We start from the raw sequence: 20,283 nt of genomic DNA, 5'->3' as shown, positions 1-20,283 counted from the left end.
CCACTATCTATCTCCCTCTCACCCACTATCTATCTCCCTCTCACCCACTATCTATCTCCCTCTCACCCACTATCTATCTCCCTCTCACCCACTATCTATCTCCCTCCCATCCACTATCTATTCCCTCAACATCTCCCTCTCATCCACTATCCATCTCCCTCAACATCTCCCTCTCACCTCATCCACTATCCATCTCCCTCAACATCTCCCTCTCATCCACTATCTATCTCATTCAACATCTCCCTCTCATCCTCTATCTCCCTCAACATCTCCCTCTCATCCCCTATCCATCTCCCTCAACATCTCCCTCTCATCCACTATCTATCTCCCTCAACATCTCTCATCCACTATCTATCTCCCTCTCACCCACTATCTATCTCCCTCTCACCCACTATCTATCTCCCTCCCATCCACTATCTATTCCCTCAACATCTCCCTCTCATCCACTATCCATCTCCCTCAACATCTCCCTCTCATCCACATCTTACCTCATCCACTATCTATCTCCCTCAACATCTCCCTCTCATCCACTATCTATCTCATTCAACATCTCCCTCTCATCCACTATCTATCTCATTCAACATCTCCCTCTCATCCACTATCTATCTCATTCAACATCTCCCTCTATCTCCCTCTGATCCCCTATCCATCTCCCTCAACATCTCCCTCTCATCCCCTATCTATCTCCCATCTATCTCCCTCAACATCTCCCTCTCAGTCCCATTAAAGCACTTAGTCTTTCACCGTCTTTCTCTTGTCTTTCCACTCTCCCTTCCACAATCTGCCGCCAAACCAAACAGAGGTAATCACAGTTCATTGATCATGGTGTGTGTGTTTGTGTGTTTGAGCAGCACTGTCTGTAAACACAACCCCAGTGGATCAGTGATTGATGTTTTAAAAAAAAAAAATATATTTAACCTTTATTTAACTAGGCAAGTCAGTTAAGAACAACTTGTTATTTACAATGACGGCCCTTGTACAGGGGCAGAATGACAGATTTGTATCTTGTCAGCTCAGGGATTCGATCCAGCAACCTTTCGGTTACTGGCCCAACGCTCTAATCACTAGGCTACTTGCCATGTCTAGTTGCCTACTAACAGATTCATGAACTTTAAATGGCAAAGTGATTGTGTGTGTGGGTGTGGGTGTACGTGTGTGTGGGTGTGTGTGCACGTCTTCGCCTGCTTGAATGACAAAAAGGAAACGGAGACGCTGAGACACTGATTATATCAAATCACACACACAACCCCCTCTTCCACATTTTGTTACATTACAGCCTTATTCTAAAATGTATTAAATTGTTTTTCTCCCTCATCAATATACACACAATACCCCATAATGACAAAGCAAAAACAGGTTTTTCAAACATTTAGCTAATTCTTTTTTTTTTTAAACCCAACTTAAATATTACATTGACATAAGTATTCAGACCCTTTACCTCAGTACTTTGTTGAAGCACCTTTGGCAGCGATTACAGCCTCAAGTCTTCTTGGGTATGACGCTACAAGCTTGTCTTGTGACTGGTTTTGTGTCCCGTGTGGCTCAGTTGATAGAGCATGGGGTTTGCAACACCAGGGTTGTGGGTTCGATTCCCACAGGGGACAAGTACGAAAAAAAAAAAGAAAAAAAAATATGTATGAAATGTATGTATTCACTACTGTTAGTCGCTCTGGATAAGAGCGTCTGCTAAATGACTAAAATGTAAAAATGTAAAAAAAAAAAAAGAAGCTTGGCAGACCTGTATTTGGGGAGTTTCTCCCATTCTTCTCTGCAGATCCTCTCAAGCTCTGTCAGGTTGGATGGGGAGCATCGCTGTACAGCTATTGGATAAGCTATTGGATAAGCTATTGGATAAGCTCTGGATAAGAGCGTCTGCTAAATGACTAAAATGTAAAAATGTAAAAAAAAAAAAAAGAAGCTTGGCAGACCTGTATTTGGGGAGTTTCTCCCATTCTTCTCTGCAGATCCTCTCAAGCTCTGTCAGGTTGGATGGGGAGCATCGCTGTACAGCTATTGTCAGGTCTCTCCAGAGATGTTCGATCAGGTTCAAGTCCGGGCTCTAGCTGGGCCACTCAAGGACATTCAGAGACTTGCTGGGCCACTCAAGGACATTCAGAGACTTGTCCCAAAGCCACTCCAGCATTGTCTTGGCTGTGTGCTCCCACCACCATGCTTCACAGTGGGATAGTATAGGCCAGCTGATGAGCGGTGTCTAGTTTCATCCAGATGTGACGCTTGGCATTCAGGCCAAAGAGTTCAATCTTGGTTTCATCAGACCAGAGAATCTTGTTTCTCATGGTCTGAGAGTCTTTAGGCCTTTTATCAAATGGGCTGTCATGTGCCTTTTACTGAGCAGTGGCTTCCATCTGGACACTCTACCATAAAGGCCTGATAGGTGGAGTGCTGCAGAGGTGGTTGTCCTTCTGGAAGGTTCTCCCATCTCTACAGAGGAATTCTGGAGCTCTGTCAGAGTGACCATCAGGTTCTTGGTCATCTCCCTGACCAAGGCCCTTCTCCCTCGATTGCTCAATTTGGGCGGGCGGGCGGCCAGCTCTAGGAAGAGTCTTGGTGGTTCCAAACTTCTTCCATTTAAGAATGATGGAGGCCACTGTGTTCTTGGGGACCTTCAATGCTGCAAACATCTTTTGGTACCCTTCCCTAGACCTGTGCCTTGACACAATCCTGTCTCTGAGCTCTATGGACAATTCCTTCGACCTCATGGCTTGGTTTTTGCTCTGACATGCACTGTCAACTGTGGTACCATATATAGACAGGTGTGTGCCTTTCCAAATCATGCTGAATCAATTGAATTGACCACAGGTGCACTGCAATCAAGTTGTAGAAACATCTCAAGGATGATCAATGGAAACAGGATGCACCTGAACTCAATTTCGAGTCTCATAGCAAAGGGTCTGAATACTTATGTAAATAAGGTATTTCTGTTTTTATTTTTAATACATTTGCTACCGTGCGGTAGCAGAGAGAACAGTCTATGACTAGGGTGGCTGGAGTCTTTGACAGTTTTTAGGGCTTTCCTCTGACACTGCCTGGTATAGAGGTCCTGGATGGCAGGAAGCTTGGCCCCAGTGATGTACTTGGCCATACACACTACCCTCTGTAGTGCCTTGCCGAGCAGTTGCCATACCAGGCAGTGATGCAACCAGTCAGGATTCTCTCAATGGTGTAGCTGTAAAACCTTTTGAGGATCTGAGGACCCATGCCAAATCTTTTCAGTTTTGTCGTGCCCTCTTATCAGCATACCATGCTTCTACATCCACTCAACCTCTCTATGTCACCTATATCTACGTCTAATCTATAGTATGCACAGGCAGACAGGCAAGTCTGCCTTATCAATACTGTTCCGTGTGTCTGTCTGTTTGAGATAGGGAGCGTGTGTGTGTGTTCACATGTTTGTGTAACTGTGTTATCTCCAATGCTTCCAGTTATAACCAGCGTCTCATCTGGACATGGTAGACCACTGGAGCTGGAGAGAGAGACTGGCAGCACAACGGGAGATAGAAGACAAAGATTTATCAGGGAAATGTCTCAAGGAAGGCATCAAAGGTCTACAAACATGTGTGCGATCGAGCACACACACAAGGTCTCAATATCCCTGATAACCAGCCCATGCTATCTGTGCATCACCAGTGTGTTTGGAGAGAGAGAAGACATCAGTCTGATATATTAACCAGAGGGGAGGGAGTGAGAAAAGGACGGGACGAGAGATTGGGATGGAGGAGCAGTCAGGTAACTCGAGATCCAAGGGGTAATTCGACGTGCGTCCAGGTCCCAGGACGTCAGGAGATGCTTTCAAAACCGGTCACTAGGGGCAACAGTGCACGCTATTATCATCAAGTAGGGTTGTGGTTTGCTAGGGAGGTGGGGTTGGCGGATGGGCTCTCTTTCCTTAACCATTCTGAATTAATGACTAAACTTAAGCATTGAGAGGTTTGAGCAAGCAGGAAATCAGTGTGTGTGAGTGGCATCGTGTGTATATGGTGTGTGAGTCTGTGTATATGTGTGTGTGTATGTACAGTTGAAGTCGGATGTTTACATGCACCTTACCCAAATACATTTAAACTCAGTTTTTCACAATTCCTGACATTTAATCCTCGTAAAAATTCCCTGTCTTAGGTCAGTTAGGATCATCACTTTATTTAAGAATGTGAAATGTCAGAATAATAGTAGAGAGAATTATTTATTTCAACTTTTATTTATTTCATCACATTCCCAGTGGGTCAGAAGTTAACATACACTCAATTAGTATTTGGTAGCATTGCCTTTCAATTGTTTAACTTGGGTCAAACGTTTCAGGTAGCCTTCCACAAGCTTCCCACAATAAGGTGGGTGAATTTTGAGAGTCAGGTTTGTAGGCGGGTGAATTTTGGCCCATTCCTCCTGACAGATCTGGTGTAACTGAGTCAGGTTTGTAGGCCTCTCTGCTCGCAGACACTTTTTCAGTTCTGCCCACAAATTTTCTATGGGATTGAGGTCAGGGCTTTGTGCTGGCCACTCCAATACCTTGACTTTGCTGTCCTTAAGCCATTTTGCCACAACTTTGGAAGTATGCTTGGGGTCATTGTCCATTTGGAAGACCCATTTGTGACAAAGCTTTAACTTCCTGACTGATGTCTGGAGATGTTGCGTCAATATATCCACATAATTTTCCATCCTCATGATGCCATCTATTTTGTGAAGTGCACCAGTCCCTCCTGCAGCAAAGCAACCCCACAACATGATGCTGCCACCCCCGTACTTCACGGTTGGGATGGTGTTCTTCGGCTTGCAAGCCTCTCTCTTTTTCCTCCAAACATAACAATGGTCATTATGGCCAAACAGTTTTATTTTTGTTTCATCAGACCAAAGGACATTTCTCCAAAAAGTACAATCTTTGTCCCCATGTGCAGTTGTAAACCGTAGTCTGGCTTTTTTATGGCGGTTTTGGAGTAGTGGCTTCTTCCTTGCTGAGTGGCCTTTCAGGTTATGTCGATATAGGACTTGTTTCACTGTGGATAGAGATACTTTTGTACCTGTTTCCTCCAGCATCTTCACAAGGTCCTTTGCTGTTGTTCTGGGATTGATTTGTACTTTTCTCACCAAAGTCTGTTAATCTCTAGGAGACAGAACGCGTCTCCTTCCTGAGCGGTATGACGGCTGCGTGGTCCCATGGTGTTTATACTTGCATACTATTGTTTGTACAGATGAACGTGGTACCTTCAGGTGTTTGGAAATTGCTCCCAAGGATGAACCAGACTTGTGGAGGTCTACAATTTTTTTTCTGAGGTCTTGGCTGATTTCTTTTGATTTCCACATGATGTCAAGCAAAGAGCCACTGAGCCGAGTTTGAAGGTAGGCCTTGAAATACATCCACAGGTACACCTCCAATTGACTCAAATTATGTCAATTAGCCTATCGGAAGCTTCTAAAGCCATTACATAATTTTCTGGAATTTTACAAGCTGTTTAAAGGCACAGTCAACTTCTGACCCACTGGAATTGTGATACAGTGAATTATAAGTGAAATAATCTGTCTGTAAACAATTGTTGGAAAAATGACTTGTGTCATGCACAAAGTAGATGTCCTAACTGACTTGCCAAAGCTATAGTTTGTTAACAAGAAATTTGTGGAGTGGTTGAAAAAGTAGTTTTAATGACTCTAACCTAAGTGTATGTAAACTTCCGACTTCAACTGTATATGTGTGTGTATATATACTGCTCAAAAAATAAAGGGAACACTTAAACAACACAATGTAACTCCAAGTCAATCACACTTCTGTGAAATCAAACTGTCCACTTAGGAAGCAACACTGATTGACAATAAATTTCACATGCTGTTGTGCAAATGGAATAGACAACAGGTGGAAATTATAGGCAATAAGCAAGACACACCCAATAAAGGAGTGGTTCTGCAGGTGGAGACCACAGACCACTTCTCAGTTCCTATGCTTCCTGGCTGATGTTTTGGTCACTTTTGAATGCTGGCGGTGCTTTCACTCTAGTGGTAGCATGAGACGGAGTCTACAACCCACACAAGTGGCTCAGGTAGTGCAGCTCATCCAGGATGGCACATCAATACGAGCTGTGGCAAGAAGGTTTGCTGTGTCTGTCAGCATAGTGTCCAGAGCATGGATGCGCTACCAGGAGACAGGTCAGTACATCAGGAGACGTGGAGGAGGCCGTAGGAGGGCAACAACCCAGCAGCAGGACCGCTACCTCCGCCTTTGTGCAAGGAGGAGCAGGAGGAGAACTGCCAGAGCCCTGCAAAATGACCTCCAGCAGGCCACAAATGTGCATGTGTCTGCTCAAACGGTGGGCTAATTAACGCCGCCCTATCGGACTCCCAATCACGTCCGGTTGTGATACAGCCAGTGTTAAAGCTCTATTGACTACACAGACTGTATTACACAACAGATGAACTAGCCAGAGGGAGCAATGATATGAAAATAAATAAAGTTTCAAGAATGAATCATGGAATCTAATACTCTAGCTTGTTATTAGGCTGGTGCATATTCTTCTCTTTAATTGTGTATTTCACTCTGAGAACACACAGCAGTAGCAGGGAATGCCTGCTAAATATAAATATGCAAATGTAAACATTAAAATAGACAATGTGTTGGAGTGGGGGGGGGGGGGGGGTCTATGTGTGTTTGTGAGAAAGGTAGATATTGAAATCTGCTGCAGCAACCGTAAACTCCTGCCTTTAACAAGCCAGGCGCCAAGTATTCCTTCACACTACAATGGTGTGTGTGTGTGTGTGTGTGTGTGTGTGTGTGTGTGTGTGTGTGTGTGTGTGTGTGTGTGTGTGTGTGTGTGTGTGTGTGTGTGTGTGTGTGTGATACTAGCGTCACACTGCACTGGAAAAAATGAGGAGAGAGAAAGAGAGAGATACAGAGAGAGCAAAAGAGAGAGATACAAAGAGATAGAAATACAAAGAGAGAGAGAGAGAGAAAGAGCGAAAGAGAGATACAAAGAGACAGATGAGAGAGAAAGAAAGAGAGAAAGAAAAGGAGAGAAAGAAAAAGAGAGATGAGAGAGATACAAAGAGAGATAGAGATACAAAGGGAGAGAGATACAAAACATTGCATATTCTTCCAATGTGAAAGACCTATTACCTTCTGTTAAGATCACTTTAGAGGTCACAGCTATTTGTGGTCCCACATCCCTACACAGCTTCACTCAACCAAATACACTATTCACCTTGTGTGTGTGTGTGTGTGTGTGTGTGTGTGTGTGTGTGTGTGTGTGTGTGTGTGTGTGTGTGTGTGTGTGTGTGTGTGTGTGTGTGTGTGTGTGTGTGTGTGGGGCACGGGGGAGGTTTACATTATGTGGCTCACCTGTGGGCGGATGACTCTGTCAATGCTCTTCAGGGCAGTGTCTGGGGAAGGGGGAGAGCAGTCTGGAGTTGGCCCCGTCGGTGAGGAGCCGTTCCTATGGTTACACAGCTCCGGCTCAGTCACCGTCACCTGGGGAGAGTGGCCTTGAAAGAGAGACAGAGAGAGAGAGAGATGGGGTGGGGGAGTGGAGGAGAGAGAGAGAGAGAGCGAGAGAGAGAGAGAGCGAGAGAGAGAGAGACAAGAGAAGGGGGGGTAGATTTAATTAAGCCTGGATCAAAGGAAGAGCAATCCAAACAGAGAGATAGAACAGCAGGTATCCATGGAGGGTCAAGGCTGCAATGCATTTCCACTGGAGTTCGTTCAGATGTGAACCTCAGATGTGGCAGCTGCCATGTGCGCTCAAATGGCCAATAAACTGGCATATCTTTATTTCTGTCTTAAATATCTCACACATGATATAACACACACACACACACACACACACACACACACACACACACACACACACACACACACACACACACACACACACACACACACACACACACACACACACACACACACACACACACACACACACACACACACACACACACACACTCCTCTCTCACTCCTTCAGAGGTAAGAGTGGCCTGACAAGGACTCAGATGTCAGAGTTGATTTCCCCAGTGTGTGATCAGTTAGGGAGAAAATAAGAAAGAGAGGGAGGAGAGGAAAGAGAAGGAGGGGAAACGAGTGCGGAGGGTGGACAGAATCAAATTTCTCACCCACATTAAAGGGAAAAACCATCCATTTCAATCACCAGTCAACAACAGAGACGTACACACACTCCCACAAGTGTGTGTGTGTGTGTGTGTGTGTGTGTGTGTGTGTGTGTGTGTGTGTGTGTGCCGTGCACGTGTAGTCTATCCGTCAGTCCTTGTCGTGCTACACAAACGTACAGACACTCAAATATTTGTCCAATTAGACCTTGACACAGACATGGGGAATCACACTGAGGTATCCTTCTCAAGAGGACATGTTATCTCCCGGGGGTCAAAACAAAAAAGTGGCCTTATTAAGTACCTGTAGTAATTAGTAGCATTCTCTGTTTTCCCATGCAAAAGTGATTGCTTTTGATAAAAACACTTCTCTGCCTTTCCAATGAAAAATGATTAGAAAAACAATGTGTACAGAACCTGTCAAAAGTTTGGACACACCTACTCATTCCAGGGTTTTTCTTTATTTTTACTATTTTCTACATTGTATAATAATAGTGAAGACATCAAAACTATGAAATAACACATACGGAATCATGTGTGCGAAGCTGTCATGAAGGCAAAGGGTGGCTACTTTCAAGAATCTAAAATATATTTTGATTTGTTGTACACTTTTTTGTACAGACCAGTCTGTGTTTTACTACATGATTCCATATGTGTTATTTCATAGTTTTGATGTCTTCACTATTATTCCACAATGTAGAAAATAGTAAAAATAAAGAGGTGTCCAAACTTTTGACTGGTACTGTATATTTTATGGAAAATGTATGTTGTATGTTTCTGGATGATGCAACATGCTGCCTTGTCACCAATTTGTAAGTCGCTCTGGATAAGAGTGTCTGCTAAATGACGTAAATGGAAAATGTAAATGTTGTTGACAACATGACAGAGCACCACAGATTACTTTTCCATTTGAGAATGGAGCTCCTCCCTCTCCGCCTTTGCCCGGTGCCCTGCAGCTCAGTATATTCAAAACAGCCCACTGACTCACAAGGCTTTTGTCTGTCGTCATTGTGCTTGTATACAAACACCACGTGACTGGGGACTACCGATAAGCTTCATAATGAAAAACTGTGACAGGTGAAATGAAGAACGTGATATTCTCTGTCTCCGAACGCAGGACTCTCCAACCCTGTTCCTGTAGAGCTACAGTCCTCTAGGTTTTAACTCCAACCCTGTTCCTGGAGGGATACAGTCCTGTAGGTTTTAACTCCAACCCTGTTCCTGGAGAGATACAGTCCTGTAGGTTTTAACTCTAACCCTGTTTCTGTAGAGCTACAGTCCTGTAGGTTTTAACTCCAACCCTGTTCCTGTAGAGCTACAGTCCTGTAGGTTTTAACTCTAACCCTGTTCCTGTAGAGCTACAGTCCTGTAGGTTTTAACTCCAACCCTGTTCCTGTAGAGCTACAGTCCTGTAGGTTTTAACTCCAACCCTGTTCCTGTAGAGCTACAGTCCTGTAGGTTTTAACTCCAACCCTGTTCCTGTAGAGCTACAGTCCTGTAGGTTTTAACTCCAACCCTGTTCCTGGAGAGCTACAGTCCTGAAGGTTTTGACTCCAACCTTGTTCCTGTAGAGCTACAGTCCTGAAGGTTTTAACTCCAACCCTGTTCCTGTAGAGCTACAGTCCTGTAGGTTTAACTCCAACCCTGTTCCTGGAGGGCTACAGTCCTGTAGGTTTAACTCCAACCCTGTTCCTGTAGAGCTACAGTCCTGTAGGTTTTAACTCCAACCCTGTTCCTGTAGAGCTACAGGTCCTGTAGGTTTTAACTCCAACCCTGTTCCTGTAGAGCTACAGTCCTGTAGGTTTTAACTCTAACCCTGTTCCTGTAGAGCTACAGTCCTGTAGGTTTGAACTCCAACCCTGTTCTGTAGAGCTACAGTCCTGTAGGTTTGAACTCCAACCCTGTTCCTGTAGAGCTACAGTCCTGTAGGTTTTAACTCCAACCCTGTTCCTGGAGAGCTACAGTCCTGTAGGTTTTAACTCCAACCCTGTTCCTGGAGAGCTACAGTCCTGAAGGTTTTGACTCCAACCCTGTTCCTGGAGAGCTACAGTCCTGTAGGTTTTAACTCCAACCCTGTTCCTGTAGAGCTACAGTCCTGTAGGTTTTAACTCCAACCCTGTTCCTGTAGAGCTACAGTCCTGTAGGTTTTAACTCCAACCCTGTTCCTGTAGAGCTACAGTCCTGTAGGTTTTAACTCCAACCCTGTTCCTGTAGAGCTACAGTCCTGTAGGTTTTAACTCCAACCCTGTTCCTGTAGAGCTACAGTCCTGTAGGTTTTAACTCCAACCCTGTTCCTGGAGAGCTACAGTCCTGAAGGTTTTGACTCCAACCTTGTTCCTGTAGAGCTACAGTCCTGTAGGTTTTAACTCCAACCCTGTTCCTGTAGAGCTACAGTCCTGTAGGTTTTAACTCCAACCCTGTTCCTGTAGAGCTACAGTCCTGTAGGTTTTAACTCCAACCCTGTTCCTGTAGAGCTACAGTCCTGTAGGTTTTAACTCCAACCCTGTTCCTGTACAGCTATAGGTCCTGTAGCTTTTAACTCCAACCCTGTTCCTGTAGAGCTACAGTCCTGTAGGTTTTAACTCTAACCCTGTTCCTGTAGAGCTACAGTCCTGTAGGTTTGAACTCCAACCCTGTTCCTGTAGAGCTACAGTCCTGTAGGTTTGAACTCCAACCCTGTTCCTGTAGAGCTACAGTCCTTTAGGTTTTAACTCCAACCCTGTTCCTGGAGAGATACAGTCCTGTAGGTTTTAACTCCAACCCTGTTCCTGTAGAGCTACAGTCCTGTAGGTTTTAACTCCAACCCTGTTCCTGTACAGCTATAGGTCCTGTAGCTTTTAACTCCAACCCTGTTCCTGTAGAGCTACAGTCCTGTAGGTTTTAACTCTAACCCTGTTCCTGTAGAGCTACAGTCCTGTAGGTTTGAACTCCAACCCTGTTCCTGTAGAGCTACAGTCCTGTAGGTTTGAACTCCAACCCTGTTCCTGTAGAGCTACAGTCCTTTAGGTTTTAACTCCAACCCTGTTCCTGGAGAGATACAGTCCTGTAGGTTTTAACTCCAACCCTGTTCCTGGAGACCTACAGTCCTGTAGGTTTTAACTCCAACCCTGTTCCTGGAGCACGCCTGAGGCCCACCCGTCCTGGGGTACGCCGTGGTTAACTCCAACCCTGTTCCTGGAGAGATACAGTCCTGTAGGTTTTAACTCCAACCCTGTTCCTGTAGAGCTACAGTCCTGTAGGTTTTAACTCCAACCCTGTTCCTGGAGCACGCCTGAGGCCCCACCCGTCCTGGGGCTACGCCGTGGTTTAACTCCAACCCTGTTCCTGGAGAGCTACAGTCCTGTAGGTTTTCCCCCCGCCGGAGGGCGTCCGAGGGACTCCCTCAATCTAGAGCATATAATAATTAGCTGGTTGATAACCTGAATACGGTTAGTTACAACTGGGGTTGGAGCGAAAACCTACAGGAGGGCAGCGCTCCGTCAACAGGGTTGTAGAGCCATGTCCTAACGTATTGCACAAGTTGACTGCAGGCATTTACTTAAAAAGTAACAACAAATATATAACATCAAATCAAATTTTATTGGTCGCATACACATATTTAGCAGATGTTATTCCGGGTGTGGTGAAATGCTTATTACTCAAATATAAACTCAGCAAAAAAAGAAACGTCCTCTCACTGTCAACTGCGTTTATTATCAGCAAACTTACCATGTGTAAATATTTGTATGAACATAACAAGCTTCAACAACTGAGACATAAACTGAACAAGTTCCACAGACATGTGACTAACAGAAATGGAATAATGTGTCCCTGAACAAAGGGGGGGGGGGGGGGTCAAAATCAAAAGTAACAGTCAGTATCTGGTGTGGCCACCAGCTGCATTAAGTACTGAAAAATCAAATCAAATGTATTTATATAGCCCTTCTTACATCAGCTGATATCTCAAAGTGCTGTACAGAAACCCAGCCTAAAACCCCAAACAGCAAGCAATGCAGGTGTAGAAGTACTGCAGTGCATCTCCTCCTGGTTATTTGGATTTTTACAAATTATCTTTGAAAGACAGGGTCCTGAAAAAGGGGCGTTTCTTTTTTTGCTGAGTTTATATTGAAATGTATAAAACAATTATAAGAAATTGTTTCAATAGTATTGACGGTATAGAACAACTCACATCTGGACAACGAAGCCAGTTCCACTGCTTTTTTGTTGTTGTTCCCCTCTAATCAGGGACTGATGTAGAACAGGGACACCAGGTAGGTGCAATTAATGAATCAGATAGAACAGAAAACCAGTAGGTTCTGGACCTCGTATGGTAAGTGTTGAATACCCCTGGTACATATGGTACATACAGTATACCATCCAAACCTATCTGGGAGGAAGAAAGTGTTTGTATGAGAAGATAGGTAGAGGGACAGAGATAAAGAGACAGAGGAAGAGAGACAGTGAGCGACAGAGAGAGAGAGAGAGAGAGATGGGGGGGCGATCAGAGGGATACATATAAACAGATATGGTATTTTCTATTTTCTTGTAGAGTAAATAAGCCTGTCAGCACTGATGATTGACGTGTGTGTGTGTGTGTGTGTGTGTGTGTGTGTGTGTGTGTGTGTGTGTGTGTGTGTGTGTGTGTGTGTGTGTGTGTGTGTGTGTGTGTGTGTGTGTGTGTGTATCCAATGTTACAAAGACAGTCTGAGGGAGGGAGGTAGTTGACAGGAGATGTAGCGAGAGGTAGAGAAAGAGCGGGCTATATAAGTGAGAGACACAGCAGAGAGAGGAGCGAGAGGGAGGAAGAAAGTGTTTGTATGAGAGAGAGAAGATAGGTAGAGAGACAGAGAAAGGGGGGAGAGAGACAGCGAGACAGCGAGAGATATAGAAATAGAAAGAAAGAGAGAGGTGATCAGAGGTATAAATATAGACAGATATGGTATTTTCCTGTAGCGTAAATAAGCCTGTCAGCACTGATGATTGATGAGAGGGTGTGTGTGTGTGTTACAAAGACAGTCTGTGTTAGCAGCACAGGCAGACCAGTCTGTGTTCATAGGCCAGACCAGCTGTACAGCTAGTTAATGCAGGCATGCAGTACAGCAGGGTTCCCCAACTGGCGGCCAGCGGGCCGAATCTGGCCCGCGGGTGATTTTATTTGCCCCCCCAAGATTCCTGAGCAAAATGTAACTTGTTAAACATAAAAGACTGTAAAAAGACCAGCAAATCAGCTCATAGTGATTTTAATTTAGGAAATCTGTTATAAAGTATTCCCACGCATAATAGGGAGATATATGTGATTATATACAAATATAAGCAAGTTTTGAAATGATTATGTTTTAGTCAAATATTATATCTGTTTGGGCTTCTTGCAGCCAATTTGCAGTCTACAAATTATTTATAATTATGTTCCTGCCCCCCGACCATCCGCTCAAGAAAAAATATGCCCGCGCTATATAGGGTGTGTGTGTATGTATGTACAGTATGTACTGGTGGGATATTATCCTGGGGCTATATAGGGTGTGTGTGTATGTATGTACAGTATGTACTGGTGGGATATTATCCTGGGGCTATATAGGGTGTGTGTGTATGTATGTACAGTATGTACTGGTGGGATATTATCCTGGGGCTATATAGGGTGTGTGTGTATGTATGTACAGTATGTACTGGTGGGATATTATCCTGGGGCTATATAGGGTGTGTGTGTATGTATGTACAGTATGTACTGGTGGGATATTATCCTGGGGCTATATAGGGTGTGTGTGTATGTATGTACAGTATGTGTGTGTTTGTTTGTGTTTATGCGCGTGTTTGTGTGTGTTTGGGTTAATGCCTGTGTTTACAGTTGTACAGCTCACATGCTCCCAATGCCATACCCCATTAACCAATTAAAGTTAAGCTCCCACTACCTTGTCGCAGAATGCACCAATTACAGGTCTGCCTCTCAATGCTACATCTCATACAGGATTGTCCTTCAGTGTCGAATGTGCAACAAAACAACATGCTACTTTGAAACAGCTATGGTACACACACACACACACAGACACACACGGAATAGGCTTGAGAACCTCCAACCGGACAGGATGAGAGGGGTAGCCCAGATACTTCACACCCAGGGAAAGAGCATCCAAACTGGACTTCCAGAGAGCGAAACCCCCCTCTCTGGAACTATCCTAACACTGCAAAACAAAAGCTTGCACCACAACTGGGCACCTGACAAAATGCTAACACACACACACACACACACACACACACACACACACACACACACACACACACACACCACACACACACACACACACTCTCTTTTCTCTGTCTTTATCGGTGTGTCCACACTTGAACTTTAACCTATGAAAGTTCTAAGATCTGAAAGAATGTTTAGGAACATGAAATCATGTGCAATTCTAACAGCCCATAATTTGGAGGGGGTGATTCTAGTCATTTGATGTTCAGCTGTCTGTGTAAATAGGCCCAGAACTTTAACAACTTTCAGCTCGATGGCACTATCAGAGCAATCTAAAACCATTTCAGAGATGTGCTATTATCTTGGCCTTTTTCATATCACAGATCAGTGGTTCTCAGACGGATTTGGAAGTTTTCTTGTGAGTCACCTAGTAAACAAAAACAATGTTTCAAGCCAGGATCTGCCGCTGAAGGAATAAGCCTTGAGCTAAAAGTTTGCAGACTTTATCCCAACAATTTTGATGTTTTTTTTATTTTTATTGCTGGAGACCCACAGGATGTGTATGGTTTTGTTCCAGCCTTGTACTAACTAACAACAACTGCTTCAACTTATGATCAAACAGCTGACTGTCATAAATCCTTCAACGCCGATCCAAGTATACCTTAGGTACTTCAAGGTTTTGAGTTTATATTTTTTGCTCAGTAGAAACATAGTTATTAGCATAGTAATATTGTATAGGCTGTGTTCAAACCTAGTCTACCCTCTTGATATGAAAAACATATTGTACCATCTGTCTCCTACCGTATTGGTCTCATGATCATTTGACAGTGTTCAGCCTTGCCATACTGATAATAATATCCATCTTGGTAGTATTCCACAACCCCAGCCTCTGACTCTAGAGAGATATGGTGTTGACTCTGTATGCATGAACACAGGTGGTTGGTCAATTAGACGTGAATATTCATGAGCAGTTCACCACTCCTTATTAATGATTCAAACAAAATGGCTGCCAACAAGTGGCGGGGAAAATCTCAGAGCGCGGGAGGGATGGAGGAGTGAAAGTGTGTGTGTAACGTGTGTGTATGGCTCACGATTCCTCCCACACCCCACCCCTCCCCTCCTTACCCTCCTTGCCCATACTCAATGGGGCATGACTGTTCTAATGGCAGAGCCTGGAGAGTTAGTTGTGCTTCTTATTTCGTGTTGTCGTTGGTTAGTCAGAGCACAATTACCCAAATGTCACCTCCAGAGCTTCATCATGGGGGGAAATGGACTGGAACAGAACGACATCTTGGCTTTAGCCTCAGGGAAAGAAGGGAAGGAGGATAAAGGAGGGGGGGAGCAGAGAGGAGTGGAAGCATTGGATCGGAGGAAGGGAGGAGTAGATGCTGTGGGAGGGTCAATTGAAAATGAAAGTTTGTGTGTGTCAAGAAGTCTTTTCTGGTGTGTGTGTGCGTGTGTGTGCGCGCATGTCTGCGTATATTTGGTGAGTGTGTGTATGTGTGTGGCTGCAGTAGCCCATGTGTTTACCCTTGAGTCGATAGCCATTACCGCTAACCACTTAGCGGTGATAGCTAGCCTTCTGTCTCCTGCCCTGTACGTGATTGCAGGCCTCTAAGCCTCATCGTCACTATATTAAGACACCCTGCTTTCAAAAGACCCATAATATCCCTGTCTGTGGGCTCCTTTATACGCTGCTAGATTATACAGTACATAAGAGTCCCTTACTATTCTAGCTGTTTGGTAAATGTAACTGCATGGGGACAGATTGCTACTGTGCTGCGTCTTCCCCCCCATTGACGTTTCCTGTTGTGCTGAAGAGGTTTCATTATGCAGTATGTGGAGCCTATGTGTTTCTGCAGCACACACAGAGACACAGTGGCTGTGAATGGTCCGTTTGAGGTGATCTTACATTGTGAAGGAGAGAGGACGAGAGAGAGGGAGAGAGGGAGAGAAAGAGAGAGAGAGAGGGGGAGAAAGAGAGAGAGGGGGGGAAGAGAGAGAGAGAGAGAGGGGGAAAGAGATTGAGGAGTACATTTAAGTAGATACAGTGGCAGGGGAAAGTGCAACGCTAAGACATAATGCATACTGTGAGACAGAAGGGTTATTTCTGGTGGATGCTACTGACTTAGTCATCATCTCTGAGGACAGGTATCTTTCCTTTAAAACTAATGCTGCCTGTTGCGCTGCCAGCTAACTACAGCATAGGACAGCATGTGACTGGGCTAGGGTTGAATACTGGGAACCGGGTTACTGAGATTTACTGAGATTTACAGCCCAAACTCCACTCCCTTTTCCCGGGATAAATAACTGAGAGAAATCGGTATATTATAATAAATTATTTCTATGAACAGCATGACATGAAATGGAACTATTAAATGATATGCATTGTCTAAATCTTGCTTCTCTACAGCCTTCTCTCTGCTATCTGCATGACCAATCATCAACGCTCAGGGTGGGGACAGACAGCGCATCTCAGTAAGTTTACAATGAATGTTTCATCTCATCATGGTAACTCCATCTTGTGACAGGTAGGCCTACATTTCCTGCAACATAGTTTATGCTACATTAATATAAACACTGAATGTGTGTCTAATTTACACATCTCCATCTGGCTTTTGGGGTCACCTTATTTTTTTATTTGTAAACATAATTTTTTTGTTTTAAAACAGCCTATCACTCGAATATCATTGCTTTAAATCAGAGTGCAAGTGAGCACTCTCTCGCAGTCTCTCTCTCTCTCCATCAATTCCATTCAAATTGCATCCAAAACAGATAATCCTGTTCAAGAATCTACTAGAAAATCTACGGCAAGATCTAAAAATGGTTGTCTAGCAATGATCAACAACCAATTTGACAGAGCTTGAAGAATTGTGAAAAGAATAATAGACAAATATTGCAAAATCCAGGTGTGGAAAGCTCTTATAGGCTTACCCAGAAAGACTCACAGATGTAATTGGGCTCCCGAGTGGCGCAGTGGTCTAAGACACTGCATCTCAGTGCAAGAGGCATCACTGCAGTACCTGGTTCAAATCCAGGCTGCATCACATCCGGTCGTGATTGGGTGTCCCATAGGGAGTTGCACAGATGGTCATTGTAAATAAGAATTTGTTCTTAACTGACTTGCCTAGTTAAATAAAGGTTAAATAAAAAATTTAATCGCTGCCAAAGGTGCTTCTACAAAGTATTGACTCAGGGGTGTGAATACTTATGTAAATCAGATATTTCTGTATTTCATTTTCAATACATTTGCAACACGTTTTACGTTTCAAAACATGTTTTCACTTTGTGGGGTAGATGGGTGTGAAAAAATATATTTTAAATACATTTTGAATTCAGGCTGTAACACAACAACATGTGGAATAGAGTTCAATCTTGGTTTCATCAGACCAGAGAATTTCTCATGGTCATAGTCCTTTGGGTGCCTTTTGGCAAACTCCAAGTGGGCTGGCATGTGCCTTTTACTGAGGAGTGGCTTCGGTCTGGCCACTCTACCAAAAAGGCCTGATTGGTGGAGTGCTGCAGAGATGGAGTTCCTTCTGGAAGGTTCTCCCATCTCCATAGAGGATCTCTGGAGCTCTGTCAGAGTGACCATTGGGTTCTTGGTCACCTCCCTGAGCAAGGCCCTTCTCCCCCAATTGGTCAGTTTGGTCGGGCGGCCAGCTCTAAGAAGAGCTGGCCGCAGAATGCTGCAGAAATCTTTTGGTACCCTTCCCTAGATCTGTGCCTCGACACAATCCTGTCTCTGAGCTCTATGGACAATTCCTTTGACCACATGGCTTGGTTTTTGCTCTGACATGCACTGTCAACTGTGGGACCATATATAGACAGGTGTGTGCCTTTCCAAACAATGTCCAATCAATTGAATTGACCACAGGTGGACTCCAATCAAGTTGTAGAAACATCTCAAGGATGATCAATGGAAACAGGATGCACTGAGCTCAATTTCGAGTCTCATAGCAAAGGGTCTGAATACTTATGTAAATAAGGTATTTCTGTTTTATATGTTTCATACATTTGCAAACATTTCTAAAAACCTGTTTTCAATGTTATACATTTTAGAATAATGCTGTAACGTAACAAAATGTGGAAAAAGTCAAGGGGTCTGAGTACTTCCGAATGCATTGTAGCTAGCTACATCTATGGGCTTTGTTCTTCTGTCGTGCGTAATGTGCGGTAGCCTATACTGTAATACGTTTACGTTTCCGTCATTTAGCAGACGCTCTTATCCAGAGCGACTTACAAATTGGTGCATTCACCTTATGATATCCAGTGGAACAACCACTTACAATAGTACATCTATATATTTTTTTTTTTTTTGGGGGGGGGGGGTCAGAAGGATTGCTTTATCCTATTCCAGGTATACATAGACTATGTCTTGGATAACGGCACAATCATTTGGGTTTTTTGGTGCTTGGGTTCATAAAATGTCTTCAATGTATGGCTCATAAAATGGCTTTAATGTATGGCTTATCAGGCTCAGGTAGCATCAGGCTTGAATTTCATGCTGATCAAAGCCAGACATATTGATATTGTTACGATCGTTGTTGGAAGGATTGGATCAAGGTGCAGCGTGGTAGGCGTACATCTTTCTTCATTAAATGAAGACCGGAAAAATAAAAAAAATACAAACGAAATGTAACGTTTATCATCGCCGGAGGAATCGAACCGTAGATCGCGGCCGGGGACTCCGGACCGTAGATCGTCGCCGGGGACTCCGGAATGGGAACCCCCGCTGGAGGCTCCGGCTGCCGACCGTCCCAGGAGGCTCCGGACCGGGGCCCGTCGCAGGAGGTTCCGGACCGGGGGCCCGTCGCTGGAGGCTCCGGACCGCGGACCGTCGCACGAGGCTCCGGACCGCGGACCGTCGCTGGAGGCTCCGGACCGCGGACCGTCGCACGAGGCTCCGGACCGCGGACCGTCGCAGGAGGCTCCGGACCGCGGACCGTCGCTGGAGGCTCCAGACCGCGGACCGTCGCTGGAGGCTCCGGACCGCGGACCGTCGCACGAGGCTCCGGACCGCGGACCGTCGCAGGAGGCTCCGGACCGCGGACCGTCGCAGGAGGCTCCGGACCGCGGACCGTCGCAGGAGGCTCCGGACCGCGGACCGTCGCACGAGGCTCCGGACCGCGGACCGACGCACGAGGCTCCGGACCGCGGACCGTCGCACGAGGCTCCGGACCGCGGACCGTCGCACGAGGCTCCGGACTGCGGACCTTCTCTGGAGGTTTGGAGCATAGAGCTGGCACAAGGCGTCCTGGACAGATGACCACCTTAGCACGGCAAGTGCGGGGGGCTGGCACCGGACGCACTGGGCTGTGGAGGCGCACTGGAGACACGGTGCGTAGAACCGGCACAGGACGTCCTTGACCGAGGAGGCGCACTGGAGACCAGGCGCGCTGAGCCGGCGCCACCCGGACAGATGCCCACTTTCGCATGGCAAGTGCGGGGAGCTGGCACAGAACGCACTGGGCTGTGGATGCCCTCGTGAGTACGGGGAGTTGGCTCTGGTTCAAACCCTGGCTCCGCCAACCACCCCGTGTGCCCCTCTCGGGCTTCCCTCATGGTCGCGAACCCCGGCATCATCGTTGTTCCTCCTCCCTCACGGCCTCCGTCTGCTCCCATGGAAGGCGATCCTTCCGGCCCGGATCTCCTCCCACGTCCAGGATCCCTTACCGTCCAAGATATCCTCCCATGTCCAGGATGTCTGCTCCTCCTGGCCACGCTGCTTGGTCCGTTTGTGGTGGGATCTTCTGTTACGATCGTTGTTGGAAGGATTGGACCAAGGTGCAGCGTGGTAGGCATACATCTTTCTTTATTAAATGAAACCAAAAAAAAACAGGAAAAAAAAAATACAAACGAAATGTAACGTTTAGTAGGGCTAAACAGCACAGTACCAAAACAAGATCCCACAAACTACAGGTGGGAAAAAAAGCTGCCTAAGTATGATCCCCAATCAGAGACAACGATAGACAGCTGCCTCTGATTGGGAACCATACCCGGCCAACAAAGAAATAGAAAACCTAGAT

General features: G+C 45.3%; 1 protein-coding gene across 4 annotated transcripts in view; it reads right to left on the bottom strand.

The window, feature by feature from the left end:
- The window catches only part of LOC106576444 (ankyrin repeat and sterile alpha motif domain-containing protein 1B), a 324,199-nt gene that overhangs the window by 152,455 nt on the left and 151,461 nt on the right, over positions 1–20,283 (bottom strand). For all 4 annotated transcript variants that reach the window (XM_082964025.1, XM_045699996.2, XM_082964026.1 and 1 more), the window contains exon 13: positions 7,334–7,476. In XM_082964025.1, coding sequence (XP_082820151.1) covers positions 7,334–7,476 — 143 coding nt within the window. The remainder of the gene's footprint in view (positions 1–7,333; positions 7,477–20,283) is intronic.

Source organism: Salmo salar, chromosome 17 (genome assembly GCF_965601325.2).
Source record: "Salmo salar chromosome 17, fSalSal1, whole genome shotgun sequence".
NCBI lineage: Eukaryota > Metazoa > Chordata > Actinopteri > Salmoniformes > Salmonidae > Salmo > Salmo salar.
The sequence above is the reverse complement of the archived record's forward strand: the minus strand, read 5'-3'. Positions and strand labels throughout refer to the sequence as shown.